Source organism: Octodon degus, unplaced genomic scaffold (genome assembly GCF_000260255.1).
Source record: "Octodon degus isolate 3935 unplaced genomic scaffold, OctDeg1.0 scaffold00322, whole genome shotgun sequence".
In the NCBI taxonomy this organism is placed as follows: domain Eukaryota; kingdom Metazoa; phylum Chordata; class Mammalia; order Rodentia; family Octodontidae; genus Octodon; species Octodon degus.
The window spans coordinates 1,385,461-1,399,439 of record NW_004524898.1 but is presented as its reverse complement, the minus strand read 5'-3'; the positions used below and the strand labels follow the sequence as shown (position 1 = coordinate 1,399,439).

At 42.0% G+C, this 13,979-nt stretch overlaps 1 protein-coding gene across 1 annotated transcript in view; it reads left to right on the top strand.

Annotated features, from left to right (window-relative positions):
- The window catches only part of LOC101563258 (zinc finger protein 709-like), a 50,132-nt gene that overhangs the window by 26,673 nt on the left and 9,480 nt on the right, over positions 1-13,979 (top strand). Inside the window, exon 2 of the mRNA XM_023708034.1 lies at positions 13,440-13,566. Coding sequence (XP_023563802.1) covers positions 13,440-13,566 — 127 coding nt within the window. The remainder of the gene's footprint in view (positions 1-13,439; positions 13,567-13,979) is intronic.

Here is a 13,979-nt window from a genome sequence, read left to right as displayed (position 1 = left end):
AGACCACTGAGCCATCTCACCAGCCCTTTATGCCTATTTTTAAAATATATTCTAATTTTTAAATTTTTTTTTATCATATTCTGTAGGGACTTAAAGTTCAACATATCAGTACTTGATGAAAAATACCTGTTCCATTTTATGCCTATGATGTTTGATATTCAGACAGATAATGAGGTTAAGCTTAACAACCTAAGTTGTATGGTAATAATAATAAGCTTGTCTTCTGGATGGTTGACAACCTAAGTTTGCAGACCAAATTAGGGAAAAAGGAGGGCCGCAAGGAAAGCCAACGTTTTGGCCCTAGCCTTCCAAAGTCAATTAATACTCAGAACATATGAGAACTTGTATTGTTACATCATGTAACTCAGTAGTGTCCCAGATTTTATGATCAAGGGGATTATGGGGCCAAAGAGGAAAGTGATCAGTGATGTAGAGTGTGCCTAAGGAGAGTCACATGGAGAGAAAACATTTCTCTGAGGCTTTCAGAGAGCACATTGGCCAAGCAGTGGCCTTGACTCATCCACATGGCTGACATTGACAAAGGTTCTACAATCTGATGTACAGGATCTCAGGATAAATCCTGAGGGCATTTCACTGACCTTATCAGACCCAAAAGCTACAACTCTTGTTGCATAGGTCCTGCTTTACCTTGGTCTTAACTATCCAGCAGAAAAGTATAAAAGTGAAATATAAGTAAAGCCATGCTGTTATGTTGAGCTGTAGGGGACTCAGGTCAACAATTTCTGACGTTGCCAGTCAAGCAGAAGACCCAATACTATTATGGGCTACTGGACTCTTTTAGAATATTTTGCTGAGTTTACACACCTATAATATTCATATAACAGAACTTAACAAAAACAGGGTATACAGATGAATGTCCATTTTGTATCTGTGTATTCAAAGTAGTTAGGATAGATATATAGTTACATTCTCTTAATGAATAGAGGGATTTGTTCTAATGGTGTTTGTAAATAGGATATCATGTCCGCATCTTGTACAGCAATTAACCATTAGGAAGAATGTATGCAATATGTTAATTAAAACTGTCCTACCAATTTGATTTGAAAGTGTCTCATTGCTATTTGTTTCTCAATAAAATTATGAAATTAAAGTTTTAAAAAAGAGCTTGGTGGAGCCAATTAATGTTACCAAGTAGTGTCTAAAAATCGTTTAGGGGGCCAGGCAGATAGCTCAGTAGAGTAAGTGCCTGCCTGACAAGCTTAGGGTTCGGAGTTCAATCCCCAGTACCACTTAAAAAAAAAAAAAAATTGTTTAGGGTTACAAGATGTCTAACCTGGATATGAACAGTTTGGGGCACAGTTAGCCTCTGTTAAATAAGGTGTCCCAAATATGAAAAGGATGTCATTGCTTACACCTTTTCAGGGGCTTACTAGACCTGCATTGTAGAGAGCATCATCTGATTGGATAAACATGGGACCGTAAATGGGTGGGGACTCGTGTGCCAAGAGACCATAGATAGTGTATGCAGATGCAGAGGCCTGTCGCACTGAGGGAGTGGCTGTTGCCACAGACTCTTGGCCCGGGTTGGACTATTCGCCACACCTTGTGATAGACAGCACCATTGAAAGCAGCGCATAGGGGCCTTATTATCAATACAGGGTAGACTAAAGCAAAACTTTTATCATCAGGGTGGAGAGTGATAGAAAAGAAACAGTCTTTTAAAGAAGTCTCAGTGGAAAAATGTAAAGGAATAGCTACAGGCCTGGAGTCCCTGCTGCAGTGCTGTTTCCGTGGTGCAGTTGACTGCCTGCAAGTCCTGTAGCAATCTATCACTTTCCTCTTTCAGGTGCCCTGCCATCAGCTAATCAGTGTATGAATTGCTATCATCTCTGAATTTAGGGGCCACTAATCAAGACAGACAGGGTCATCAGACATCTTATTTTTTGGTATTTTAGGGAAGGCTCTACAGGGTGTTCAGGGTCTCACTACTAGATCGGGTTTATAGTAATCCTCTTCTTTACAGCCTCTAAAGTGCTGGGATTATAGGCATGCACCACCAAGTCCAGTCTCAGTTATCATCTCAGTGCGCCCTGGGGGAGGGGCCGGCACGCCAGGCCCCTGCACCTGCTTGCAGGCACTTTAATCCACTGAGCTATTTGGCCTGCCCTGCTCTAAGTTACCTTGAATGCCATCTATGCGGTCAGAAAGGAGAGCAAGGCCACTCCTGAAAATGGCCTATGCCAAAAGTCTCTTTTAGGAATAACTAGAAGGGTTTTTTTTCTCCCTTGAGTATTTTTACCAAGCCCTTGATTGGGAAGGAAACCTTGTTGCAACATCTGATGAGTTACAACTGTTGAGTTAGGACTGGCCAAAAATGTTCCCATACCCTGTAAATATGTCACAACCCCATAGACTGACTGGTACATGGCAGAGCATATAAGGAGAAAAATATCCGGAATGGCTTTCTGCATCCCTCCAAATTAGCAGCTTAGCACTTCTGCTAGGGTAAGAGACCTTGCCTACCCTTGTAAAGCTGCAGTGGCCCCATCCAGAGGCCTGCCTCAGGCCAGCAATGCTGAGCAATAACTGAAACATCTACACTCGTTTCCAATAGCCCTTTAAATGCTTTTCCTTCGACAGTCAACTCCATCTCTGGGCGATTTTGTTTAATCTGCTCAACACAGTAAGTATTAGGATACCCAAAACCCTCGATTTGCTTTTCTTTATAAATTTTCCAGTTTTTTCCCAAGGGAAAAATGACCAGTTGAGGGGCTGGTGAGATGACTCTGTGGTCTAAAGAACCTACTTAGAACAAGCTTAGCAAAGCACAGGGACCGTGGTTCAATCTCCCAGCACCACATGCCAGCCAGCCCCACCCCCTGGTGGGCTGAGATGGCCACACACACACACACACACACACACACACATAAATAAATAAAATTTAAAAAAGAAAGAAAGAAAAATGACCAGTTGAGCACTGGGAGTACCTGGAATGATTTTAGCAATGGTTCGGGTAGACTGACGAATAACCATGATTTCTCTGGTATAATCAGCATCAATTATATCAGGCAAAACTTGGAGACCTTTTAAAATGAGACTGCTGGGGCCAGAGAGATGGCTCAGTAGAATAAGTGCTTTCCTGGCAAGTGCAAGGGTCTGAGTTCAATCCCCAGTTCTGAAAAAAAAAAAAAAAAAAAAACCTGCTGCAGCCTAGCAAGATTTCCCACTGTACCCTGAGGCATAGGTCCATAGAGCCCAATAGGATGGGACCCCATGTCTGGAGTCAAAAGGAATCTGGAGGAACTGAGGTCCAAGCCTCCACTATTGTTGCTCACCAAAGGTCAAAGACTCTTATGGCAGGGGAGGGGAAAGTGCCTCCAGTGTTTGGCGGGGCTGAGGTGGGCCCCATTGGACGTTTCCCTGAATGGGTTGGACTTCCACATCAGTTTTAGATCTACACTTATTTGCCTAATGGTACCCTTGTCTTGATCTAGTACATGGATTGTAAAGTTTTATTGAAGAGACAGATAAAGGCTGTGTTGTTTTTGGTGCAGCAGAACAGTTTCTGGCTAAATGTCCCTTGTGCCCACAACAGAAACAAAGGAACTTAGTCCCCCTCCCCCCCCTTTTTTTTCTTGACTGGATGAATAATCTGAGTGATAGCTGCTGGCAAGGCAGCGCCTTGTACATATGAGGGGCCAATATTCACACACATCCAAATCGCAGTATAGCCCATCTTTGCAGCATTTATTTGCATTTTTGAAGGCCAATTGTTGAACTATTAACTTGCTAGCTTGCATGTCACTAAACCAAGTTAAGGGATGTTTTACTCTTACAAGGGAGTTCCTTGCAGGCCCTAATTGCAGCTATCTTAGTTTGCTCAAATGGTTGCAATTCAAAGGTTAGCTGACTATGCTAGCAAAAGCACCCTCCCCTATTAGCATATCTTTTGTAATGGCCAAGCAGTGAACTGAATAGCGAGCAACCTGTTTTATATTCAAAGACATTTTCTTTCCACAATAGTTTCCTAGATTCAAACATGTTTTGATTAGTTATACCTTTCCAACCATTTGGGGCCATAATCTATTGTCCTAGCATTCTTACTGAACTCAGGTTGATAGATTTTGATGGTGTCTACAGCAGAGAAACAGGCAGAAGTAAAAAGGGAAAGGGGCTTCATTATCTTGGAGGACATGGAGAGAGTTTGGGAAGATAAGGAGTTCTCTGGATTGGAACAAAGGGAGGCTAAGGCTCTTATGGCCTGTTGCGTGCCAGGGGTGGGGCTTGAGGGGGATGTTTAGATACACCTGAGGAGCTGATTGGGGCCTTCCCTGAGGTGGCAGGAAAGGTGAAAGGAAATGAGTTGGAGAAGAAGGGGGAGGTGGTTTCTGGGAAGATAAGCTGTTGTTTTTAAGGACTTCAGCCATATTGGATGAGCACCATCAGTAGAATAAGCACTTCCCTGGCAAGCGCAAGGACCTGAGTTCAATCCCCGGTTCCAAAAAATAAAAGTCTATATTTTAGAACTCAAAAAGGAACAGCTGTTTACAGAATGACATAAAAACGAAGAAGTACATACAGGACACACGGACATCTTTATAAAATGAGAGTGCACTCAAATATATTTCTGACCAGTTTAAACTCTGATGACCTTTTAAAGTTTGTAATTATGAGAGACTAGTCAGAACTTTTTTTTTTTTTTTTTTTTTGTTCCTCGAATGCCTTCAGGGCACTTTTGGCCCTGTTATGGCCTGTTGCCAGGGGTGGGGTTTGAGGGGGATGTTTAGATACACCTGAGGAGCTGATTGGGGCCTTCCCTGAGGTGGCGGGAAAGGTGAAAGGAAATGAGTTGGAGAGCTGTGAGGTTCGAACTCCAGCAACCTGAGGCTGACAGCTTTGTGGAAGCAGCCACTTAAAGGCCTGAGCTAGGGCCAGGCCCCCTAGTCAGAACTTTTGTAAGTCAATTAGCAGAGATCTCTTACAAGAGGAATTGGGGGGGGGGGAAGGATAAAAAAAAAAAACCCTCTGAATTAAACACGTTTAGGTCTAATACAGTGCTTATCAGGTTTGAGTGGAAGCAAGCAAACCGAGCAGAGTAAGGGTAGGCACAGCACAACAGAGGAGCACTGAGAATATATGAGTCCTGGAACCGGAGACGGCCTGCAGGGGTGGAGGCGGGGAGTGGGGGGCCGTGGCTGGGGTGGGGGCGGGAGAGTGAGGGGGAAAGAAAGTGAGCTTCGGACTCCGCTCCCTCGCTCCGTGGGCTGTTATCGTTTCTTTAGCTTGATGGATAGCAGAGGGAGGGGCACACACTCTTGGGGAAAAATGAGTTATTAGTTGATTTTTTAGGGTGAGATTTTTGGAGGAAAAAAAAGACTGTGATTGGATTGTAAATTGGGAGGAGGGTTGGCGAGGAATGTGAGGAATGTAGACTGACTGACCGAGAGAGGAAGGCGGGGAGAGAGGAGAGGCATCTCTGTAGTCCCTGGACGTTAAAGAGGTTAGAGGGTGAATTAGAAGCCACCGCTGTAGCTGAGGCAGAGGAGGGCCATCATCAGCGGCGGCGGTTGGGGGTGGGGGGACTCCGGTGGGCGGTTCTGCGGGTGGAGGTGCAGGGCAGTCAGGTCTGAGACAGATTGTTAGGCGCGCGCAGGGGGGGGGTCCTTGGTTTGAGCGACTGTGGATTGAGAGACGTTGAGCGAAGGTTGAAGGAGGGAGGGACTCATCCTCAAAGAAAAAAAGCCCAAATACAGGTGATATCCTGCCATTTGCCGGTGTGGTGACAGAACTTTGGAGATTTAGTGGATCAAAAGTTTTTTTATAGGCCACTGGGTTTTACCATCTAGTTTATATTGTGACCAAGCTGTCTGACAGTAGAAAATTAATCACTTAGGTATTACGGCCTCCCGGAGGCCAAGGGAGCCGAGATTACGGACCAGGCATCCCAATGGGGTGTCTTTTGGGGGCTGGGAACAAGTATTTCCCATGGTGACCGAATTAAAAGGTGAGCCAAAGATTAGGGCAAAAGCCATCACTTTTTAGCCTGGAGTGACTGTGGAGAAGGCCAACACCCACTTTGTCAGTGGTCACTAGGAAAAGCAGGAAGCCGAGGACCACGATGTGAGCTCACGATTTTCCAGACGAGAGGGAAATATGAGGTGAGATTCCCCAAGTTTTGGGGCTCACCTGTGTGGACTAAAATTGGCTGGTGTTGGATGCAAGGTAGCAACGGCAGGTGGCAGAGGCAGAAGCAGAAGGACGTTCAGTGAGGGAGCTCAAAACCGGAACAGGGCTTGCCCGGGGAGCCACACTACTCACCTTTCCAGGTCACAGCACCAGAAATGATAGGTTTTGGCGGTGTCGCAGCAGAGAAACAAGCAGAAGGAAAAAGGGAAAGACGCTTCATTATCTTGGAGGACATGGAGAGAATTGGGGAAGATAAGGAGTTCTCTGGATTGGAACAAAGGGAGGCTGAGGCTCTTATGGCCTGTTGCCAGGGGTGGGGTTTGAGGGGGATGTTTAGATACACCTGAGGAGCTGATTGGGGCCTTCCCTGAGGTGGCGGGAAAGGTGAAAGGAAATGAGTTGGAGAAGAAGGGGGAGGTGGTCTCTGGGAAGATAAGCTGTTGTTTTTAAGGACTTCAGCCATATTGGATGACCACCATAATAATTCAGCAATTCATACTAGGGCCATAACCTATCATAGGTAAAGGGGAGCAGTAGGGCCATAAGTAGCAACAGCTTGTATTAATTCTTTTAAGGCTTTAAAAGGTGCAGATTCATGAAGACCTACAACTTGGTTTCAGTCTGTGACTCAGTGAAATTTCCCTGCACTTCCTCTGAGCTTCCATGGCTAGGATTGTGGCATGTGGCTCCGTAAAACCCATTGCATGTTTTGGTTTTGCCTAGATTTTAACCATAGACACTATCTTGAACCTAACAAATCTGCAGAGCCAATGCCAAGGCAATAGCGTACTGTAGTCATGACCCCCTTAACGCAGCACCAGGCACACAGGCCTGTAGCTGGTGGTACGCACCAACCTCTGGCTGGATGGTGCAAACAGATCAGCAGGTGGATGGGGGATCCAAGCTGGGTCTGCCTAGGACCAGAGAGCAAGAGCTTTCCTGAGCCCAGTTTGTGCCCCTCCCCTAGTGGCCCAGTGTTGCTTGGAACCAACTGCTCACAATTTAAAAGAACTTTTTCGTTTTTTATCTAATTGAGCAAAGCTAGAGGATTTTAACTCTATGTACTGTACCTTTGCCTTACCCTCGTCCCATTTGGGACTTGATTCTAAAACAGTACTCCATGCTAAGTTCGTTATGATGAAAAAGTAGCCAGCACAGCACACTGGGATTTGAACCCCAGTCCTTGCATCTGCTTAAGTAGGCACTTTAATCCACTGAGCTATCTGGCCGGCTCTGTACAATCTTCTTGATGATTTGCTGCATTCTGTTTGCTCGTGTTTTTATTGAGGATTTTTGCATCAATATTCATTAGAAATATTGCCCTCTACTTCTCTTCTAGTTAGGTCTTTCTCTGGTTTTGGAATCAGAGTAATATTTCCAAACTCTAGGAATGAGTTTGGGAGAATTGTTCCCCTTTCAATTTCATTGAAGAGTTTGAGAAAAGTTGGTATTAATCTTCTCTCAATTTGTTGTACAATTTAGTTGTGAATTCTTCAGGACCTAGGCTTTCTTTGTTGGTAGGGTTTTGTTTTTTGGGTTTTGTTTTTAACATTTTCAATTTCATTTCCTGTTATTGGGTTATTCATAGTTTTTGTATCTTCTTGACTCGGCTTTGCATTTCATATGTATCTAAGAAACTGTCCATTTCCTCTGTTTCCCATCCCATTTTAAGAGAGTAAAGATTTTGGAGGTGGGTATTGATGATCTTCTGAATTGCTCTAGGGTCTATTGATTTCACCCTTTTTCATTCCTCATTGCATGAATTTGGGTTTTTCTTTCCTTTTTTGATTAAGTTCGTCGGAGTTTTTTCAGTTTTAGTCTTTCAAAGAACCACCTCCTTGATTCATTTATGCTTTGCGTTGTTTTTTTTTTTCATCTCCATTGCATTAATTTCTGCTTTAATCTTTATAATTTCCTTCCTTGTTTGGGTTTTGGGCTTGACTTGGCCTTTTTCTAGGAACTTGAGGTGGAGCATAACTTCATTTTGGGGGGCTTGTTCTGTTTTCCTAATGTGCCAATTTACTGCTATAAATTTTCCTCTTAAGACAGTTTTCATTGCATCCTACAGATTTTGGCAGGTTTTATGTGCGTTTTTGTTTGATTGTAATTTTTTTTTTTTTTTTTTTTCCCCGTACCAGGGCTTGAACTCAGGACATTGCACTTGCCAGGCAGGTGCTTATTCCTATCTCCCCAGCCCAGTAAATATTTTTAATTTTTTTCTTCAATTTCCTCTGTGACCTACTGGTTGTTTAGGAGGTTGTTATTTAATTTCCAGGTGTTTATGGTGTTTTTGTAGTTTCTTTTGTCAATAATTTCCATTTTATTTCATTGTTAGATAGTATATATGGGATAACTTCAATTCTTTGCATTTACTTAAGAATGCTTTGTGTGCTACTATGTGGTCTGTTTTGGAGACTATTCCATTTGCTGCTGAAAAGAATGTGTATTCTGTTGTTGCTTTGTGAAACACTCTATAAAGGCTTACTAAGTCAATTTCTTCACACTTGGTTTAATTCTGTTATTTCTTGGCCGATTTTTTTACCAGTTGATCTCTTTGTGACAATCCTATGTTCAAATACCCCCCACACACATAATTGTTATTGTTGCTCTTTTGGTTTTTAATGTCTATTAAAAGTTGTCTTATGTAGGTGAGTGCTCCTACATTGGGTACATATACATTTTATATTTGTTATCTCTTCCTCTTGCAGTTTTCCCTTAACAAGTATGTAGCCTTCATGTCTTTGAATACTTGGTTTGAAGTTGATGTTGTCCGCAACCAAGATAGCTACCCCTGCTTTTTTCTGGCTTCCTGTGGCATGGAGGTTTTCTATCCTTTGACTTTTAGCCTGTGAATTTCCTTTTGAGTTAAATGTGTTTCTTGTGTGCAGCATACTGTTGGATGTTGTTTCTGAATGTACTCTGCTAGTCTGTTTCTTTTTCTTTCTTTCTTTCTTTTTTTTTTTTAAATGTATTTAGTTCAGAGTCTATAGGGTCTCTCTACATAGATCTGATTCATAGTGATCTGCCTGATTTCAGCCTCCCAAGAGCTGAGATTATAGGTATGCACCACCACACCCAGTCTTAATCCTGTTTTAGCACTTGCCCCCCCCCCCATGGGTGGGCTCAGCTGGGCTGTGCCCCTGTGCTACTCCTAAGCAGGTGCTTTAGTCCACTGAACTATCTGTCCAGCCCAAGTCTATTTCTTTTGACTGGTGAATTAAGGCCATTTACATTGATGATTATAACTCATACATGTTGGATTATCTTTTCCCTCTTTTTAATTACTTGCTCTGTCTAGTAGTTCCTTTCTGTTGTTCTTGAAGCTGTGGTCACTGCTGTCACTGCATTATCTGTCAGTACTCTTTCTAGGGTTGGTTTGGTGGTCATGAATTTCTTCAGTTCTTTGTCATGGAAAGATCTCACCTCACCATTGAATTTGATAGTTTTGCAGAGTATATCAATCGGGGTTTGAAGTTATTTTGTTTCAGGACCTGAAATACTTTACTCCAAGTTCTTCTTGATTTGATGGTTTGTGTTGAGAAATCTGCATACATGATTCTGTTTTGGCATTTTTGAAGTTCCCAGTAGTCACCTAGACTTAGCAGTCATTGGAGAGTGGTGAGATGTGTACCAGTAAGATTTTTCACTATAGTGGGGACTCACTAATGCTCTCACTAGTAGTGGGGTGACTGGCCATTGCTCACTCAGTCAAGCTTCAGTGGAGTTGGTAGGTGTTGGCCAGATTCATCAGGATCCCATGGACCACCCAGACGCCTTCTAAGTTCTTAAAAAGCTGGACCCGAACCAGCACAAACTCGATGCCTGTGCTCTGGGAACTAAGTGTCAGAGCTTACCAGAGTCTCACAGGCTATCCAGAATCCTCCAAAGTTCTTAAATGGTGCCAGGGAGGTTCCATGCCTGCTTGACCCACATATCGCAGCTCTCCAGAGTCCCACGAACTGCTCATTGTTCTTCTAAGTTCTTAAAAAGTTGGCTGGGCACCAGCACAAGCTCCATGCCTGCATGCTCAAGGCTAAGTTCAGAGATTACCTGAACTGCAGAGGCCTGCAGGCTGCTCAGAGTCCATCAAAGTTCTTAAATGGCACCAGCTAGCTTCTGTTTAAAATTTTGCAGCATATCAATTTTTCCATTGTTGTGGCACAAAACTAATTTGAATTCATATTTTACAAGCATAATGTATATTTTAAGAAATCTCTGTACAGATGGCTCAGTGGTCTAAAGCACCTACTTAGAACAAGCTAAGCAAAGCACAGGGACCGCAGTTCAATCCCCCAGCACCACATGCCAGCCAGCCCCGCCCCCTGGTGGGCTGAGCTGGCCACACACACACACACACACACACACACACAATAAATAAATAAATAAATAAATGTTAAAAAAAAAGAAATCAAACTTTAAAAAAAAAAGAAATCTCTGTACATAAATTTTAGATAGAGCTCAACGGTTTTCAAACAACTTATAGGGCAACATGTTTTTTTTTAAAAGATATATGTATACACATAAAACTTTGGACTGAGAGTAACTTCTGTGATTATCTGAAAGCAAGCCCATTAGTCTGCTGAGCTATCTGGCTGGCCCTGGAGTGGGACTTTTGGATGCCTAACTTGGGTTGGAAGTGGGCTGAATCTGCTCTAAGAGGAGCTGAGACTCCTGGATCAGGTGATTAATCTTCATTTCTATACACACTTGTGCACATTTTTTAAACTTTCTATCCCTGTGGGTAGGATCAAGACATCTGATAGGACCTAAGCATTCTTTCCCAATGAGGTGACTTCAGCATGGTTAGAGCTCCACCTGTGCCAGCTCGGTACCTGTATCCCCACTCATTCAGCATTTGGTTTTTTGTTTGTTTGTTTGTTTGTTTTTGTTTTTTCTCTTAAGCTTGCTTTATTAGGGAACTTAACATTTGTTTTAGCTGGCCTCTTGAATAAAGAACTGCCTCTTTGTGTTAAATGTTCACTGGGAAAACTTGCTATGTCCACTTCACACATACCTTCGACCACCAACTCCTACATCAGATGCTGGGCTCTGTCTGCACTTTTGTTTTGTGTTTGTTTGTTTGTTTGTTTGTTTTCCATAATTTTATTGATAAACAAATAGCAATGAGACAGTTTCAAATCAAATTGGTAGGACAGTTTCAATAATTAATATATTGCATACATTCCTCCCAGTGGTTAATTGCTGTACAAGATGCGGACATGATATCCTATCTAGAAACACCTTTAGAACAAATTCCTCTATTCATTAAGAGAATGTAACTATATATCTATCCTAACCACTTTGAATACACAGATACAAAACGGACATTCATCTGTATACCCTTTTTTTTTTGTTAAGTTCCGTTATTTGAATATTATAGGTGTGTTAACTCAGCAAAATAATCTAAAGGAGTCCAGTAGTCCATAATAGTATTGGGTCTTCCGTTAGACTGGCAATGTCAGAAATTGTTGACCTGAGTCCCCTACAGTTCAACAGCATGGCTTTACTTCTCAGCATTTGTTTTGAGAGAGAGCCTCACTTTGTATTTCAAACTGGCCTTGAACTCTATGTAGGCCAGGCTTAACTTGAACTCCCAACATTCCTCATGCCTAAACCCAAGTGCTGGGATTACAGGCATGTGCTATAACACTTAACTAGTATTTCATTTTAAAAATAATGTCCATAAAATATCCATGAAGTGTGAAGTTACCATTTTTTGAGGGGAGTTTGAGTGAGGACCTCACGTGGTATTTCACATTATCCTTGAATTTACCGTGTAGCCAAGGCTGACCTTAAAATTCTTGGCAATCCTCCTGCACCAGCCTCCCAAGTGCTGGGATTAAGGCATGCACTACCACACATAGGTGAAGTTCTGCTTTTGTGTGTAATTATTTTGTGATACATTGGTGTTCAGTGCATATATTTTAATCATTCTTTTTCTTTCATTATTTTCCCATATCCCCCTAGAATATCTTTTATTTTATTGTTTATTTTTTAAGGAGAATAAAAATATTAAAAATAAAATAAAACATTACAAATGATCCAGAATTTCACTAAATAAAATGATAGAAATTCCACAGTGGTTGTACCAGTCTTTAAAAAATTTAAAAAAAATTTTTTTAAATAATGATAGAAATTCAACAGTGGTTGTTAGATTTCATATTGTTTTCTTTAAATTAGTCATTCAGAGTACCAGATATAAGCATGCAAAATTATGAGTGGAGATGACCATTTTGTGACCTTGAGCTATAAAATAAATGCCACCTTTCTCTATAATTTTCATAGATTTATTTCAGTAAAACTTCCTATTGTTTAGTCATTTGTAACCTTTATTTGATGCTCATTGTTATGGAACAAAATTCATGTTTTAAAATATTGCATGAGTGTAATAAAAAAAAAGGGATTGCAATAAATAATGAAATTGGAAAAGAGATATCACCATGGCCTATGAAAGCACTTGTTAGATAATTATCTTCCCTAGTACTGTGTGGATGGTGATCTTGAAAGCCTCCTCTGTGTGCTCTGCGTTAGAGACAGTGCTCAAGTGCTCTTTCCATGATCAGCAGAAGAACCACTACTCCTATTCTGCCGTTGCTTTAGCACTGAGTGACAATCTAGCATCAAAATCAAAATTGCTCTCTGAGAACTGGCCAGATAGCTCAGTAGATTAAAGCACCTGCTTAGACAGAGGCAGGGGCTGGGAGTTTGATCCCCAGCATGCCGTGCCACCCCTGCCCCCAAGGTGTGCTGAGATGGCAATTGAGACTGCGCATGGTGGTGCGTGCCTGTAATGCCAGCATTTGGAAGCCTGAAAAACAGGAAGGATCACTACAAGTCTGATCTGTGTAGTGAGACCCTGTAGAACCTGTACTAAATACATTAAAGAAAAAAAAGCTCTCTGAGGGAGACAGCTCAGTGGCACATTGCCTACCTGGCAAACACAAGGTCCTGAGTTCAATTTCTGGCACCATTACTGTCTGAAAAACCATTTATACACATGGATTTGTTGACTAAGACACAGAGTCAAACTTTGAAATATTCAGCAACCATATAGCTTTTTGGTTTTCTTTTTTGAGACAGGGTCTCACAACATACTTCAGCTGATCCTGAATTCACTTTGTAGCCTGCACTAGTCTCAAACTCATGGCAATACTCCTGCCTCCTGAGTGCTGGAATTACAAACATGCACTACCACACCTGTCTTTCAGTTCTAAATTTTATGAGAGAAGTTAAAAGATCCCAGGCTGTGAGTCTCAACCTTCCTTCAAAGTAACACATGTGTAATCATATAGGAGGCAATGACCTTTGAGGATGTAGCTGTGAACTTCACCATGGAGGAGTGGGCTTTGCTGGATCCATCCCAAAAGAAGCTCTATAGAGATGTGATGAGAGAAACATTTAGGAACGTGGCTGCTATAGGTAAGGCTGACACCACTTTCTCATTGATACAGTCAGAGAACATTGTTGCTCATCAGTAAAGTGTTGTTGTTGTTTTTAATGGCCAGTTTGGCCCACCCTGGGGGTGGGGCTGGTGTGGCATGAGGTGACAGAGATTGAACCTCGATCCCCTGCACCTGCCTAAGCTTCCCCAAGCAGGAGCTTTAGACGGCTGAGCTGTCTCACCAGCCCAGTAAAGTTTCATTAAATAGAATGTAAAAATATTTTTAAAGAATTATCTCATGCCTGGTTACATACATTGTACCATAAATCTTACTGGAATCTTTTTTTTTTTAACTCAGAACCTTGCACTTGCCAAGCAGACACTGTGCTGCTGAGCTATATTTCTGCCGTTAGAATGTCTCTACTCTTATCTATTCTTTCTACATTAGCTA